Source organism: Chrysemys picta, chromosome 5 (genome assembly GCF_011386835.1).
Source record: "Chrysemys picta bellii isolate R12L10 chromosome 5, ASM1138683v2, whole genome shotgun sequence".
Taxonomy (NCBI): Eukaryota; Metazoa; Chordata; order Testudines; family Emydidae; genus Chrysemys; species Chrysemys picta.
Genome location: NC_088795.1, coordinates 118,571,528 through 118,586,442, shown reverse-complemented (window position 1 = coordinate 118,586,442; position 14,915 = coordinate 118,571,528). Strand labels below are relative to the sequence as shown.

The window sequence follows — 14,915 nt, the reverse complement described above, 5'->3', positions numbered from 1 at the left end:
TCAGTGAAAGGCTCTGGTGGGGAAAGGCTCCAGCAGTGGGGAAGGCACTGCTAAAATAGCAGTGATGACGATGGAGGCAATGCTTGGGTAAAAGAGTGCCGTGTAGGGAACATAGCCACAGGGTTCAGGCATGACTTCCCTTGCTTATGTAGTGCCTCACCATCTATACAGCTATTTATACCTGTGCCAGGGGAGCATGTAGTGGATGTACTCTACACACTGCCAAAAGAAGTGTGCAGTGTAGATGTACCTTCAGTGTGCACCAACAGGGTCTACACAGGACAATTAATGCACAACACATTAGTGCACTTTAGAAATTGCATCCCTGTAATAAACAATTACTGATCCACATAGACAAGTCATTACAGTAGAACCTCAGAGTTACTAACACCTTGGGAATGGAGGTTGTTCATAACTCTGAACAAAACATTATGGTGGTTCTTTCAAAAATTTGCAACTGAACATTGACTTAATACAGCTTTGAAACTTTACTATGCATAAGAAAAATGCTGCTTTCCCTTTATTTTTTTAGTAGTTTATGTTTAACACAGTATTGTATTTGCTTTTTTTTTTTTTTTTTTGGTCTCTGCTGCCTGACTGTGTACTTCTGATTCCCAATGAGGTGTCTGGTTGACTAGTCAGTTTGCAACTCTTGTGTTCATAACTCTGAGGTTCTACTGTAGACAAAAATAGCCATTTCTGCTGTTCATTGGATAAACACCAATTTAATTTTATTTTTTTATATTGGAAGTGTTAAAATCAAAATTCAGAAGCCCTAATCATAAGGCATGCACACAAGGAGGTAAAAATAGGGTTGCAAAGACAATCTTTAATTCTGGCCTTTCCTAAATTTTGAGTACTTGACTTTGTGACGTTAACATTCTTTTAGAATAGTTTTTGTGTGAGTACAACACTGTATGTCATTATTAAAATAAGCTAGCTGACATTAATTAGTTAAAACTTATCAACTTCCTCCCTCCCACCCTCACCTCAAATACAGTTTCAATGTACTTACATCTATTGTTGACAAAGCAAGAGCTTCATTCTCAGATCTACTTCCTATAGATATTGTTCCTGAAGGAAAAACCAAGTTCTGTTATTTTAACTGAAATACAGAGAACAAGTTAAGCAACTTTGGGGAAAAAAAACACAAAACTTTCAACTAATAACTGGTCTAGTGGTCCGCAGGTTTTGCCACAATATATTAGTGGGAATCTTAAGGGGACCATCCGTTATATTTTATAATGTGATAAAAAATTCTTAATGTTTTCTTTTCCCAAAGGAAAAATACTTGTTTCCTTCAATGGGGTTAGATTTTTAAGCACATTAAAATGAAAAAGCACACCAAACTAGCATAAGATCTACTCAAAAGTGTATTTTTTTTTAAAGACACTTCTCTGAATCTTCATAAACAGCTACTTGCCCTCTCTATCATTTTCTTCCTCCAGAGGGTTTGAAAGGAAGTGTCCAAGATTCTCTCTCAACTCCCTAGCAAAATCTTAAACATAGCATGACATTCCTTTAACAAAGTTTTTTTTTTTAATTGCTCAGGTCACATCACTGCCGAAATAGTGTACTGAACCGCTCCCAGCAGAAAGAAGCTTGCTGTGTTAACTACAAAGATAGCTACCAAAATTACTGTACAATGCAATACAAGCAATAATGAAAATAAAGTGCCAGTCTCTTTCAAGAGCTCTTTGCACAGGCAATAGAAACTTAAAGTATGGTAATTCTATTTAGCAATGGGTATTTACTGCTATAATACCCACAATTATAATCTGAATTAGAAAATACAGGGTCAAGAAGTTGTAAACTTGAATTACAGGATCTGCTGTAAGCACTGCAATGCATAATTGAAAAAGAATAGGCACAAACTGGGCAATTTAGGGTGTAAAAAAAGACAATCGCTGACAATTCAGCCTCTTTCCCCTCTCTTGTAAGAAGAGGTGCACTGTTTTAGCAATCCAATATTTATTTCCTTTCTTCACTTTATTCCATGGAGTGTCAGTTTCTAAAAGTACATTCAGGCTTAAAGAGCAAGCAAGGAGGCAGACAGTAAGCCTAAACATGATGACAAATAATAATAATTGAAAGGCAAATCAGATAAAATGTAGACATTAAAGCACCTTTTTATTAATCTACAATATCACACATACTTGCGTAAACAATCATTGCCAAATATTTCTTCAACTGAGACCTTCAACACATCCACAATATAGCTCTGCTTCTCTTCAATTTTACGGCTTAATTATGATACTATAATTAATAGACTGACAAAATTAAACTCTAGTAACAGTGAGATGTTTTCAAAACCGGGGTCTCCCAGAACTCTTTTCCTAGCAATTTTAGTTAGGGTATGAATGGGATAGTCCTTCATTTCTTTAAAATAATTGACATGGTTGTTCTCTAACTTACCACACAGGGTCCTCACTTTGTGAACTGCTCTTCTCTCTAAGAAAGCTTGATGGGCTTCAGAGTCTTGATAGGCTTTCAATTCTTTCATATATCTTTGCTTATCCTTTTCTGCTTCTTTAATATATTTCTGCAAGAGATACAATACTTGCTATAATATACCTTTTCTAGTTCGCTGCCTCTTTTAATGCTATAAGATGATAATGAAAAGGCTTACTTGCTTTCCTGCTTGAGAAAGTTGAGACCATTGAGCAGCCAGCATCTTGGTTATTTCAGTAAAAGGCAAATCTGGACGTTTGGCCTTCATTTTAATTCTCCGCTCATTCAGGAATATTACATACCTAATACCAACAGTGGGCAAAATATCAGCAATTAACAATACATAAACTAGTAAGATTCATTTGTGCTTACATATATATTGAAATATATATGTGAAACATTGCCTGGTAGTTAATCCTTTATAAAGTTAGGGAACTGCTAGTTATAAATCTCACACATGGCTAAGTGAACCTTCCCTCAAATCATTTTAAAGAAAAATTCCCATGTGGGTACACAAATCTGCATTAACCTATAGATTGCAAGGACACATGACTGCTCAACCTACAATACATTCCCTTTAGCCATTTCGCTGTATCCCTGCACTTTTCTATTGGTGGGATTAATAAAAGGTGTCCATCAAAATGCAGTTTGATGATTTCTAACATTTCCAAGCTATAAATATTTTATTGACTTCAGAGGCCGTTCCCAAAGCCTTTAGCATTCTCTAAATCTCTACAGTTCAGAGCCCCAAGTTGCTTTGATATACTGCATACAAGAGAGCTTATTAAGAGAACAGTAAATTATCTGAATAACATAATGCTACTATAACACACCTACCCTGTTGTAGGAGCACGAGGAGCTGAAAATTCCTTTGGAGGTTTCCTTTTCTTCCCTTAGGCCAGCCACCTTTTCTTTTCTGGGGAGGGAGGGGAGGTAAAATACTTGGGTCTACACTGCCTCTCATTTGCAAGTCTCAAAGCAAAGTCTCACTTCGTGAACAGATAGGACTCCCATTTAGTGAACTATTATATATGCAGAGCAGTTACATGGGAACCTTCACGATACCATCTTCACATTACTACTATTTAAAATTGTATGAAGTATTACGGTTAATTAGAATGTTACATATGCCCCTATATGAAGTCTCTTATGCTTAAAGTACAGCTTGATTCCCTTCCATTAGTAGTCACTTAACAACATATACTAGTGGCTGTTACTAAATTATATGACGTTTGTCCAGTCCTGTATTGTTACTCTGAACACGTACCTTTGGCTCACTGGAGCCTTGTTTCTTTATGTCCAGATGTCCTGTTAATATGTGTTGTAATGCGTGAGATGGCAGATTACGAGGATGCACATGAAGTATTTGACTGCCTGAAGGTATTCCTCTGACTCTGCCTGGAGAAAAAGGGGCTGTGGTGTCAAAGTAAAAAAAAAAAACAACAACAAAAAAAACCAGCCTTTAGATATTGATATTTTGAAAAAAATTCTACTGTCTCCTGTACTTTAATTAGGCTATCCACAGCTCAATCATGGGTTTGAGAAATTTGAGGGTTGTTTTTATTTGTAAGGGTGCCTCTGGCAAGCATGGACTAAAAATGCCCTAACTTTCTGACTGATCTTCTATAATGGTCTATTAAATCCTGTTCTCATAGGATGTAGGTGCACTGCTGCAATCGCTATAAAGAGGGTAGAACAATGCTGGCAGTCATATGGTATTTCATCAAGATATAACCTTTTATGTAAGATGAATTTCACTGTTAATCATGTTTTATGCTGTTATAATCTATTCTTAAATGTTTGCACTATAAATGGAAATAAAAAACATGAACATGACACTGAACAGTGCTTAATATGATGCTTTTTCCAAATATTAGGGCTGTCAAGCGATAAAAAAAATTAATCACAATTAATTGCGCGATTAAAAAAATTAATCGCAATTGATTGCATTGCTAAATAATAAAATACCATCTATTTAAATATTTTGGATGTTTTCTACATTTTCAAATATATTGATTTCAATTTCAACACAGAATACGAAGTGTACAGTGCTCACTTTATATTTATGTTTGATTACAAATATTTGCACTGTAGGAAACAAAAGAAACAGTATTTTTCAATTCACCTAACACAAGTACTGTTGTGCAATCTCTTTATCACAAAAGTTGAACTTACAAATGTAGAATTATGTACAAATCCACTATCACTGACAAAGGATACTAATAGGGTACTTGTCTGACCTCTGACCAATTCCATTACTCCCCCTGCCACCTGGAGTGGAGGTGACCCAAACCAAGGGCTCCTTCTGGGGTAAGAGAAGTTCTCTTGCTGGAGAGTGGAAGCCAAAATAGCAAGTGGGTTGAATGTTGGAGAGGAGACCACAGTAGTCTATTATTCACCTCCCAGCTCCCCTTAATCCCCCAAAAGAACTGCTCCTGGTGAGGGACAGTGGGCCTGAAGCCTTCCCTCCCTCATTTCAATGTGGACTAAGTTTCCAATGGTAGATCCAGTAATTAGGGAATAGGGAAGGACAGCTTTTTTGGGGGGGGTGCTCTCTCCTATTTTTATGGGCAGCTTGATTCTTCCCTCCACCCTCTGCAGCTTTAAATAAGACTGATTCTACCAGACTCCCCCCACTACTCATAAGACAAGGTGAGTCCTACAGGAGGCAATCTCCCAACCTTCCCCGAAATGATACACACCTTGATTGACTGCCAGGGCAACAGCAGCTTTAAAAAAAACCCTTTTAATAAAATAGCTCCTTTCATTGTGCATATTGGCTTAAATCTTCAGGCAATACACCACAAAACTGAACTATTTCTATTCTTGGGCATTATTTTACTGCTATGGCCTTTGGAGACGATCCATATTTGTATTATACACTGATTGTAAGTAAACTCAACTATCTAGCAATGTTATACTGTATTTCTAGAACATCTCCATGTTAGATGTAACTAACTAAAAATCCTATGTTTATCACATACTTTCAAAATATGCATTTCCTTTATTTTTACTATGATCTATGCAACATGGGCATTACAGCAAATAATCAAGACTCCAAAACATCTTATTTTAAACAATGACTCTGAGGAGCTCAGCTATTCAATTTATTGATGCAGACAAGGTCTCTTTTCAGTCTCCACTGGGCATCAGATGCAGTTTCAAAAGCCATAAAGTTTATAAAATGCATCACTGAAAGGCTGTTCATCAACAGTAAACCTAAACCACCCTGCAGTGTTAGTACTGCAGATAAAATATTGTAATCGTGAAAGTGAGTTGCCTTATACAAAGTCAGAAGCAATAGACAAAGATAAACTAAATTGTACTTTTACTGTCAATTGTATCACAAGCATTTAAGACAGACAAGTAGTGTAAACATTGTATCAAAAGTCACACAGTACCTTCTGTTTGTTGTTCCAACTCCATAGCTAGTTTTATCTATCCTATATATGACAATGCATCTCTATTGGCATTTGCAGCAATACACAGAATTCTGTGGGGAAAAGATACTTCTTATGCATTATAGCTTTAATACACAATTACTGTTCCTGTACAAAAGCTGCCTGTTAGTGTGGAATTTTATAAAAATGCTCGCACTCCCCTTGAAGTCAGTAGAAACAAAACTAAGACAAAGCAGAGTGCTTTTAAAAATTCCACACGTCAATTATTAGCCTGCTTGGACACTAAGAACTCACCTACGTTATAAATCTTTTTTGTACTGAAGTATTTGGATGTAGCTGCTCAGTGGTTTGAGCATTGGCCTACTAACCCCAGGGTTGTGAGTTCAATCCTTGAGAGGGCCACTTAGGGATCTGGGGCAAAATCAGTACTTGGTCCTGCTAGTGAAAGCAGGGGGCTGGACTTGATGACCTTTCGGGGTACCTTCCAGCTCTATGAGATAGGTATATCTCCATATATTATTAATTATTATTATTATTAGTGTAGACAAGCTCTGACCACAGAAATATATATCAATGTAGCGTATATTCAGAGATAGATACGGAGACAAGGGGCACAAGCCAAATTCTCCTCTCATTTAATCCCGTGCAACTCCCACTGACTTCAACAGAGTTTTTATGGGTGCAACAGAAGAGAATTTGACCCCAAACCCTTCATTCCAAGCCTGATCTTGCCACGTGTTAAACATGCACATCTCCCACTGATGTCAGTACTTCCTAGATCAAGACCTCAGTGATGTTTTTTGAACTGCAATCTTTAGCAGCTACTGAATGCTAGTAGCAAAAAATAAAAAGAGTGCTTGATGTGACAAGAAAGAAGACCTGACGGTAAAAATGTTGATTTCAGCCATCAGAACAAGCACATCTGACTGTTTAAACATCTTCAGCAGCAGTACCTAAGATGGTCATTAAACATTAGGATTAGTTAGATTTTTTTCAGGACATTAATTTTGTCTTTCTTTCTTGGCATCCAGAATTTTTATTTTATTTTTAAAAGGAGGGTGATTTTCCAAATTGCCCATATAAAGAAGAGCTCTATGCCAGAGAGACCCCAGTCTTAGGACAAAGGTAGAGGTCCAGCCAACATAACAGTCCCTAAAAAGAGGGAATGGGGAAAAAACTGGTGTTTACTTTCTCCTGTTTTAGAGACCCAGTTCAGCACCCTTTCTCTAGCAGAACTCTAAACAGCTGAGTGGTGCATTATGTATTAAAACAAGCTTGAGTGAGCCACAGAAACAAGTCCTTGGGGATTTTCTTCTTAAGCAGCATAGTAGTCTCTATTTTTACCTCTGTAATCCCTGATCTCTTTTTATTACAGCTAATCATCTAAACATACAGATCTATGTTCAAGAGAGCCATGTATGTGGCATTAGAAATCAATCGTCACAGGATGCTTAAAAGCTGTATCTTTGACGCAGATATTGCTCTGCCTCAGCAATGGATTAATATAACTCTTCACTGGTTTCCCCTTCAGTTTACCGTGTATCATTTCCAAATGCTTTATTCCACTATTGGGCAGCCTGGCCACTAATTTTTTATATAGGTTAACGTCACTATCAACTTTATGTGATTCAACAATGTACGAAGACATGGTTTGTCAGACTTTGCTTAACTCAGCTGTTCTATGTATATAGCACATGAGAATTTTTAGGCACTGTATTTGCAAAGCACTCTTCTTCAATTAAAAAATGTGATTCCCCAGATAGTGCTATCAGAAGTTCACATATCACGGATAACCAGGTTGCTTCAGAACAACTCCCTCCAGGCACTGACCTCAAACAAAAACAACGTGTACTCTAAATCAAGCAAAAGTCAGGGTAGAAAAGACTGGTGACAACACAACTAAGCAGGACCTGAGGAAGGACCCAAATGTGAATGTGGAAAGCCTAGCCAAATCTTTGAACGGTGCTTGATGCAGTGCCCCCTGTCAACATCCTGTACTCCTGAAGAACTATACGAGCTAAGTGATAGCACCAAATCGTGGCCATGTTTTTGGAGCAACAAGGTATGATGATGATGGGAAAATTATATACATATATATTTATAAACACAGGGAAGGTAGAATTGTATAGCTCTGTTAATATTGACTGCAACCTACAATGATTAAAGCTACATTTGGGAAACATTTTAGTTCTTAACTGTATTTAGATTGCTTTGATCATTTAGTACTTTGTAAATGTTCTTTATTTGAAATGAATACTCAGTAACATGCTATTTTTAATACAGCACACATATACTGACCTATGGCACATTAAGTCAGTGGACTGAGTGAAAAGGAAGTGCATCTTTATAGCTGTGCATCCTAGATAGAGAGTATAATTTCACCCATAAAATAGTATTTTTACTATTAAAATAAAGATTTGGTTCCAACAAATTATGCATTCACTCCACCCACACAAAGCACAAGCATTTAGGCTCCAAGTGAAATGTGAGGTAGAAACACAGCCTCCAACGCAAGAGTGCACAGCTCTCACAGTTACTACTCCATTCTATGAGCTGCTGCCCCTCTGCACCAGTTGCATGGGGTGCTTGGTGCAGCTATGCCCCCAGCCTGCCCTAAGGTGACCTCCCACACCTGCCTAGGCAGAATTGGTACAGAGAATCTTCTCTTTGTGTTCAAAGGGCTTACAGGCACCCCATGTGCAAATATGCAGCTGGTCATTTGCCTGGGCAATCCCTATTCTATCCCTGGGTCAGCCAGCCCCAGCGGGAGTGTCACTCTGTGCTATTACTTTGTAATTAATAATTTTCTGACTATATTTTAAAAAAGTGAATACATAAAAATATACTGCAGGTTTCAGGACCCTCTAGCAACTACTAGTTGAGCTACTGTGAACCTCCCAGGCTGAAATAAAGGTCTTGCAATCAGCCTTCACAAAAAAAAGTCATTCACATATGTGAATTACCCAAACGACCAACTCTTAAAGTGGATAATTATATTCTGCCTCCCTTAAGTTTCCCCCTCGGAATAGTCTGTTCTTCTTTCCTGTCCTGAACAGTTATGATATTCATTGTCAAGCTGTGAGAAGTTTTAAATATGGCAATATATTATATACATAATTGTTGCAGTGTTGTTGTGCACTATTAAACAGGTGGCTGAATTTCAGTGGTGGCTGAAAACTATACAATATAAAACTGAAGTCTGTTTTTGGACATGTGCATCTGACTTTCAATTAACAACAACAAAAAAATCAGTGAGCACCTTCTAAATTCACACATTGAGGATTTGGTCCATTTTTTATAAATCAGTTTGGAAACATCTTTGGGATCCTTCTTCATGAAGGACAGTATGTAAGTTTAAGTTGTAATTATTCAGAGCTGAACTTTTAAGAACTTCTTGCAACTTGACTTTCACTAGAGAGTGAGGGACGGTAGATTTAAAAAAATGTTTTTGTGACAGATCAGTTTTCAATTGTAGCAGTTCATTTAGAGTCAGGACAACTCATAATGAAGATATTGCTATGCTGCGAGTGAGCTCCAGACTTAAGTGCAGGTTCTTTAAGATCAGAGCATCAGTATTTTTTAAAAAAATCACAAGAGAAGAATTAAAGAGTTTGTTTCCTTACTATTGCAATACCTTTTCTTTAGGAATATGGATATAAGGAAATCAAAGTGCCTTTGTAATTCCAAACCATTTAGTTCTGAAGATAGTAAAAGACTTTTTAATTATTTTATTTCAAAAGTTGCTCTTTATAGTCTCCCCAGCCCTGCTGCCATTGAACTAAATGGCAAAATTCCCATTGGCTTCAATGGAAGCAAGGCAGGGCCTAACATTTTCTTGCATAGATCTTATACAGCAGTGGTTCTCAAGCAGAGTACATCAACTCATTTAGATATTTGCCTAGTTTTACAACAGGCTACATAAAAAGCATTAGTGAAGTCAGTACAAACTAAAATTTCGTAAAATGACTTTTTTATACTGCTCTATATACTATACACTGAAATGTAAGTACAATATTTATATTCCAATTGATTTATTTTATAATTATATGGTAAAATGAGAAAGGAAACAATTTTTCAATAATAGTGTGCTGAGACACTTCTGAATTTTTAGGTCTGATTTTGTAAGCAAGTAGTTTTTAAGTGAGGTGTTAGTAGTCTCGAAAGGTTGAGAACCTCTGTTATATAGCAACCTTCATATACAAGGTGTTCTCTGTCATATGCTTCACTAAGTATTGAAAAATTAGTTAAAATCTGGTAGCACAGTGCCTGTGGAGGCAGCAACAATTTATCAACCACTGATCTTGACAAAGCAGTATTAATCCTATGCATTTTTTGTGACTGAGTGCAGGAAGTGAACACCTAAGTCTGTTTTACTTTATTTTACTGAGCAACAGACTGCTGGCCAGGCTACTAGTTTTATATGAAGCAGCACCTGGATCACAGCAGCACCCTCTCTCTTTGATGACATGAGCCAACACCTGGTACAAAAATTCTCATAAAGGACATTGGGACTAGCTCACATTGAATCCTCTGTATACTTCACATTTATTTACATTTCCTATAAAACTAATATCTGGCATTTATGTAACATCTTGAAACAATGGGAAGTATATAAGACGAGTTATGCTAATCAGGCCCTTTATTTTCAGAGACTTAAGGCCAGAAGGCACCACAGTAATTATCTAGACTGACCTTCTGTATAACATAGACCACAGGACTTCCTTGAATTCCTTCCTGTTTTGGATGTTTCTAAAAGAAATGCTAAAGTTCAATCCTGATTTAAAAATTGCCAAAAATTTAACGTACGTTAAAGGAGGAGGGTTCCAGACCCTGGCCTCTAGCTTGAGTCTGAAGATCTACATTATAGTTAAAAATCCCCATAGCCTGTGGCTTGTGAATCTAAATCAGATGACATGGACCAACTGTGGGTATTTAATTGCAGTGCAGACATGCCCTCTGACTCTGGCACAGAGTACTGACTCTCAGGCTATTTTCTTGGAGTCCTTCCACAAGAGCCCAATTTGCTCCTTATTATTTCTCTCAAACTGAGTTCTCTCAGACCTGTTAAAAACATCACCCAGCTGATCAGGACCAGCTGCTGCTGATCAGGTAGGTTGTGGCTGAGCTCAGCTACTCTTAAAGGGCCATCCAATTATAACCACAGTGTATGTGCTGGGGGTTCATGTGACTTGACTCCTCAGTCCTAAATCTTTTTCAGAGTTATTTCCCATGACAGATTCTTTCATGCTCTAAACTTGGTCTCCATTCTTTGTTCCTAGATGGATGACCCTACCTGTGGCTGAACTGAAAAATTGTTTGCTTTCACCCATTTTACCAACTGCTCCAGAGTGCTCTGTAGCAATGATCAGCAGAGGATGACAATTCTGGAAAGCAGATATTCAAAAAGAAAAGCTGTGCTCAAAGCCAATTTACAGCAGGAGATAAAAGTCACAGTCTGTCTAGGTCACAACAGAGCAGGCAAAAGCCTAGACCTGGGAGCCTCCAGCAGATACTATATTTAACAGTAGCTTCTAAATATAACAAGACTTTAGAGGGGATTAGAAACTATAACTGTCTGGCCTTGAGGAAAAAATGCTAGCAATTGTATTAAATTGACAATTGTGCCAAATATCTGTGGATAATGATAGTGTGAAAAATAATAAAAGGAGACCTATAAATAGCATCTTCTTAGAATAGTAATATTTAAGAGTCTAGCTTTCTGAAAGCCATAAGCAGGCTTTCTTGAGCCAGCAGTACACCACCTATATACGATGTAAGTGGTGCTAATTAACAAAGATAACTGCTGTGCACACCACACCTACCTGTTTTATGGCAGTAAGCAGCTATGGTGAAAAAGAGGTGGGACACACCCTTTGCAGGAAGATGCCTATTGGACAAAGCACGCCAACAAAGGGAAATTACAGTGAAAAGTCTTATTCATTGAGCCTTATGTTTGAGTTTAGCGTTAAAGGCCCGCTTTATCTGCGATGCTGATTGTGCCGCGGGGTTTAAGCAGCGAGTAGTAATACAACGCCGGGCAGGTAGTGGGGCGCTATAGGAATGCCAACAGCATAGCCCACCCACACGCGATCAGGCCGTACTGCTTCCCGGGGAGCAGGAGATGCTCGGAGTGTCCCGTGAGCGCTCTGGCAGCCCCGCTAACTGCCCCGCTCCCAGGGCAGCCTGGTTCTGTGCAGAGGAGCTGGCGCAGGAAGGCTCCGCGCAGCAGGCGCTGTGCACCGCAGTGGGTGGGGAGGTTGCGCGAACCGACTCCCAAGGGAGAACAAGGATTCCCTCCGCCGGGGCTGGGCCCCGGGCGCACCACTAAGCCCCTCGCCCACAGTGCTCCCTACGCCGCCCTGCCGAGTCGCCGCCCTGGCGCAGCCAGGCACCTGCTCCGAGCCAGCGCTGCCCAAGCCCCTTCCCAGCGCTTGCAGTCCCGCCCTGGGGCGGCCGCCGCCCTCTCCTGCACCGCGGGGGTAACTCTGCACCCCACGCGTCTTGCCCCATGAGCTAGGCCAGCCCCGGCGGGCCGCCGCAGCTCGCCCGCCCACTGCAGCAGCCACTGCTCTCCCACTCCCCGCCCCGGCCTCGCCTCCTCACCCGCCCGCTGGAGCCGCCGCGGCCGTTCCCCCGGGCCCAGGCGGGCAAAGCCCAGCAGCCAGGTGGCCGGCGTTGTAGAGGGAGTCGGTGGGCTGCGAAGGGACTGGAGGGGCCACGGCAGGGGCGGGCACCGTGGGGGGAGCGGCGCTCTCCGCCTCCCGGAGGCGGGTCGGCAGTGACAGCTGGAGAGCATGGGCGGGGCCCGAGCCGGCCTCTAGGTACAGACACTGGGCGGTGCGGCGCCGCCTGCTCCCCGGCTGCATCCAGACGGCGCTGTAGCCGCAGCGGCAGGTTCCTCCGGGGGCAGCGTCCCAGGGAGCGCGTAGGAATCCCGGCGGGTAGCTGGCTCTGCTGCGGCGCTGGTGAGCACCTTGGGGCGGGGTGAGTGAGCCGGGGAGGTAGGGGGCGAAGGATGCCGCTGCTGGGCACGGAGCCTTTGATGGTGTGGGGCGAGTGGGTACCAAGTACCGCCCTGGAGGGTGGGCACGACTGGGCTGTGTGCCAGGCTGCCCCTTTCTACCCCCGCTTCCCCGTCTGTAGCCCATTGCGAGTGGGGCCCCCCTTCCCCGCCCACCCTTCTACCCACTGCGAGCTGGACCCGGCGCCGGGACCCCCGGCCCTGTTGGGTGGGGTGCAGTAAGTTGCGCTGCCACCTCCAGCACCGCCGTGAACAGAGCTGGGGGGATCCACCCTGCTGCATTCATCTCCCGGGCTGCTGCTCACTGCGGAAAACTGCCTCCTAACTCCCCCAGCCTCCCCCACTCAGGAGGCTGTGGGGTGGCCGCCGGTGCTAGCCTTTCAGATGCTCATCCTGATGCAGGATGGTCTCACTGTACAGCGGAATGTGGTCTCCACCCCTCTGCAACTCTGGAGCAGCCATCAGGAGAGCTGGGGTGGGGCTGGGGAGCGGCTTGGTTAAAAGGGATTTCATCGCTCCTTAGGTGCTATTGTCCACCCGTTTAAAGTGGTGGTGGGGATCCCCCCCCCCACAAACTCTCTGGGTGAGATCGCGTAAAACCCCTCTGCTCCCCTCACTGCTCTGTTCTGGAGAGGGAGCTGGCATGAATGAGCCTGAGCTATTCCTCTAGCTCTATCCATCTCATACCTCAGAGTGGGGGTGGGACAATTGTACTATATATGTCTATATATCCATTCCTCTGTATTTTTAGGGTTTCTGTTTTGTTTATTTCCTTTTTTTTATTGGTATTACTTGACACCAAATCTTGCTTTCCTTGATTTTAATGGGGACTGTTCATTTGAGAGAGGCCAACAGGATTTGGACCCAAAACTGCAAGCCCTACAAGCATGGAATTCCCTGTGAAGTAGATAAGAGGCCTGCACTTAGAGGATTTGCAGGATAAGGCCTTCATTTATGCAAGGTGTTCAAAGGGTGATGGGGTTCCTAATAAGCATTATTTATATAATATACTTGCTTAAAAGCACACAATTGGTTGTCTTCAATTTCCTTTTCTGTGTCAACATTTAAAAAACAAACCGTGCTGGAAATTTGGATGAGTAGTCTGGACATCTATTTTCAATGTAATTCCTGTTTGTTGGCCTGTCTATATATCTTAAGTTTAATGACTGACTGAGATTTGAGAACTGTTTTCTTTTCCCCCACACCCCTTCACGTTGGCATCACAAGCAGCCTTCAGATTTTAGGCCTCTGCAACTGCATGGAGCTCAGTGGAGAAGAAGGGGTTAATTTTTTATTAAAAAGGAAAGTGAAGGAGGGTATAGTTCTCAACCAGCAAACATGCAATGTTTTTCTGATTATTATGCTGTTAAATATTTACAATTTGTCACAGTTATCATCCAACCATAGATCATTAGTCCCTTAAATGATTAAAATCGATTCAAATGTAACTCGTTGCCTGCAAATAAAAAAATGCCATCAATGTAAAACAAACAACCCTTCCCCCCCCCCCCAACCCCCTTCCAGCCTCCTAATAAAACTGATTTTCAAAATGAGTAATTGTGTAAAATGCATCTAGTGAACTTTATGTCTGGGAAGAAAATTAATTCCACTTCCTTTCAGGATTCCTTCTCTTTTGTGACTTTCCCTCACAGAGATCATTAGCACGTTCTTAGGCCTTGCTCCTGCAAATATGCATATATGGTGTCTCATTTTACAAGATATTGAGACTACTGATCTACTGATACTATATACATGTATGTTTTCAGGAGTGGTGTTTCTGCTTTGACTTCCGTACATCTTAGGTGGCAGAGGCAGAAACTGCACTTCATGGTTTGCCCAAGTGGAGTGGTACAGTTGAGGAGCTAAAGGGGACAAATGTATGCAGGGATGTTGGACACTGGCACTCTGCAAGGGGGCATATGGAGTATATAATACATATATTTATTGATTGCTACCCATGTTGATTATATAATTTAATGGGGCCTTGGCACAAAAAATCTTTAACTTTGAGGTAAGGTTGCTACACTGCACAGCTTTCCAAT

At 41.1% G+C, this 14,915-nt stretch overlaps 2 protein-coding genes across 54 annotated transcripts in view; one reads left to right on the top strand and one right to left on the bottom strand.

Annotated features, from left to right (window-relative positions):
• Window positions 1–12,718, bottom strand: part of LOC101949767 (SWI/SNF-related matrix-associated actin-dependent regulator of chromatin subfamily E member 1-related-like) — a 52,703-nt gene extending 39,985 nt beyond the window's left edge. For 8 of the 34 annotated variants that reach the window (XR_010601930.1, XR_010601931.1, XR_010601929.1 and 5 more), the window contains exons 1-8: window positions 12,456–12,605; window positions 11,675–11,739; window positions 5,853–5,944; window positions 3,719–3,864; window positions 3,289–3,367; window positions 2,630–2,753; window positions 2,416–2,542; window positions 1,016–1,074 (exon numbers count right to left, since the gene is read on the bottom strand). Coding sequence is in view for 12 of the 34 variants with exons in the window: in XM_065598240.1 (XP_065454312.1) it covers window positions 1,016–1,074; window positions 2,416–2,542; window positions 2,630–2,719 (276 nt within the window). In the remaining 22 variants the exon portion in view is untranslated. Of the gene's footprint in view, window positions 1–1,015; window positions 1,075–2,415; window positions 2,543–2,629; window positions 2,754–3,288; window positions 3,368–3,718; window positions 3,865–4,691; window positions 5,023–5,852; window positions 5,945–10,544; window positions 10,602–11,674; window positions 11,740–12,455 lie in introns of those variants that run through there. The other 26 variants (XR_010601925.1, XM_065598239.1, XM_065598227.1 and 23 more) reach the window with 21 other exon arrangements.
• The window catches only part of JAKMIP1 (janus kinase and microtubule interacting protein 1), a 254,195-nt gene continuing 251,956 nt past the window's right edge, over window positions 12,677–14,915 (top strand). For 18 of the 20 annotated variants that reach the window (XM_065598218.1, XM_065598215.1, XM_065598217.1 and 15 more), the window contains exon 1: window positions 12,681–12,817. The gene's annotated coding sequence lies outside the window, so the exon portion shown is untranslated. Of the gene's footprint in view, window positions 12,818–14,915 lie in introns of all 20 variants that reach the window. The other 2 variants (XM_065598214.1, XM_065598216.1) reach the window with 1 other exon arrangement.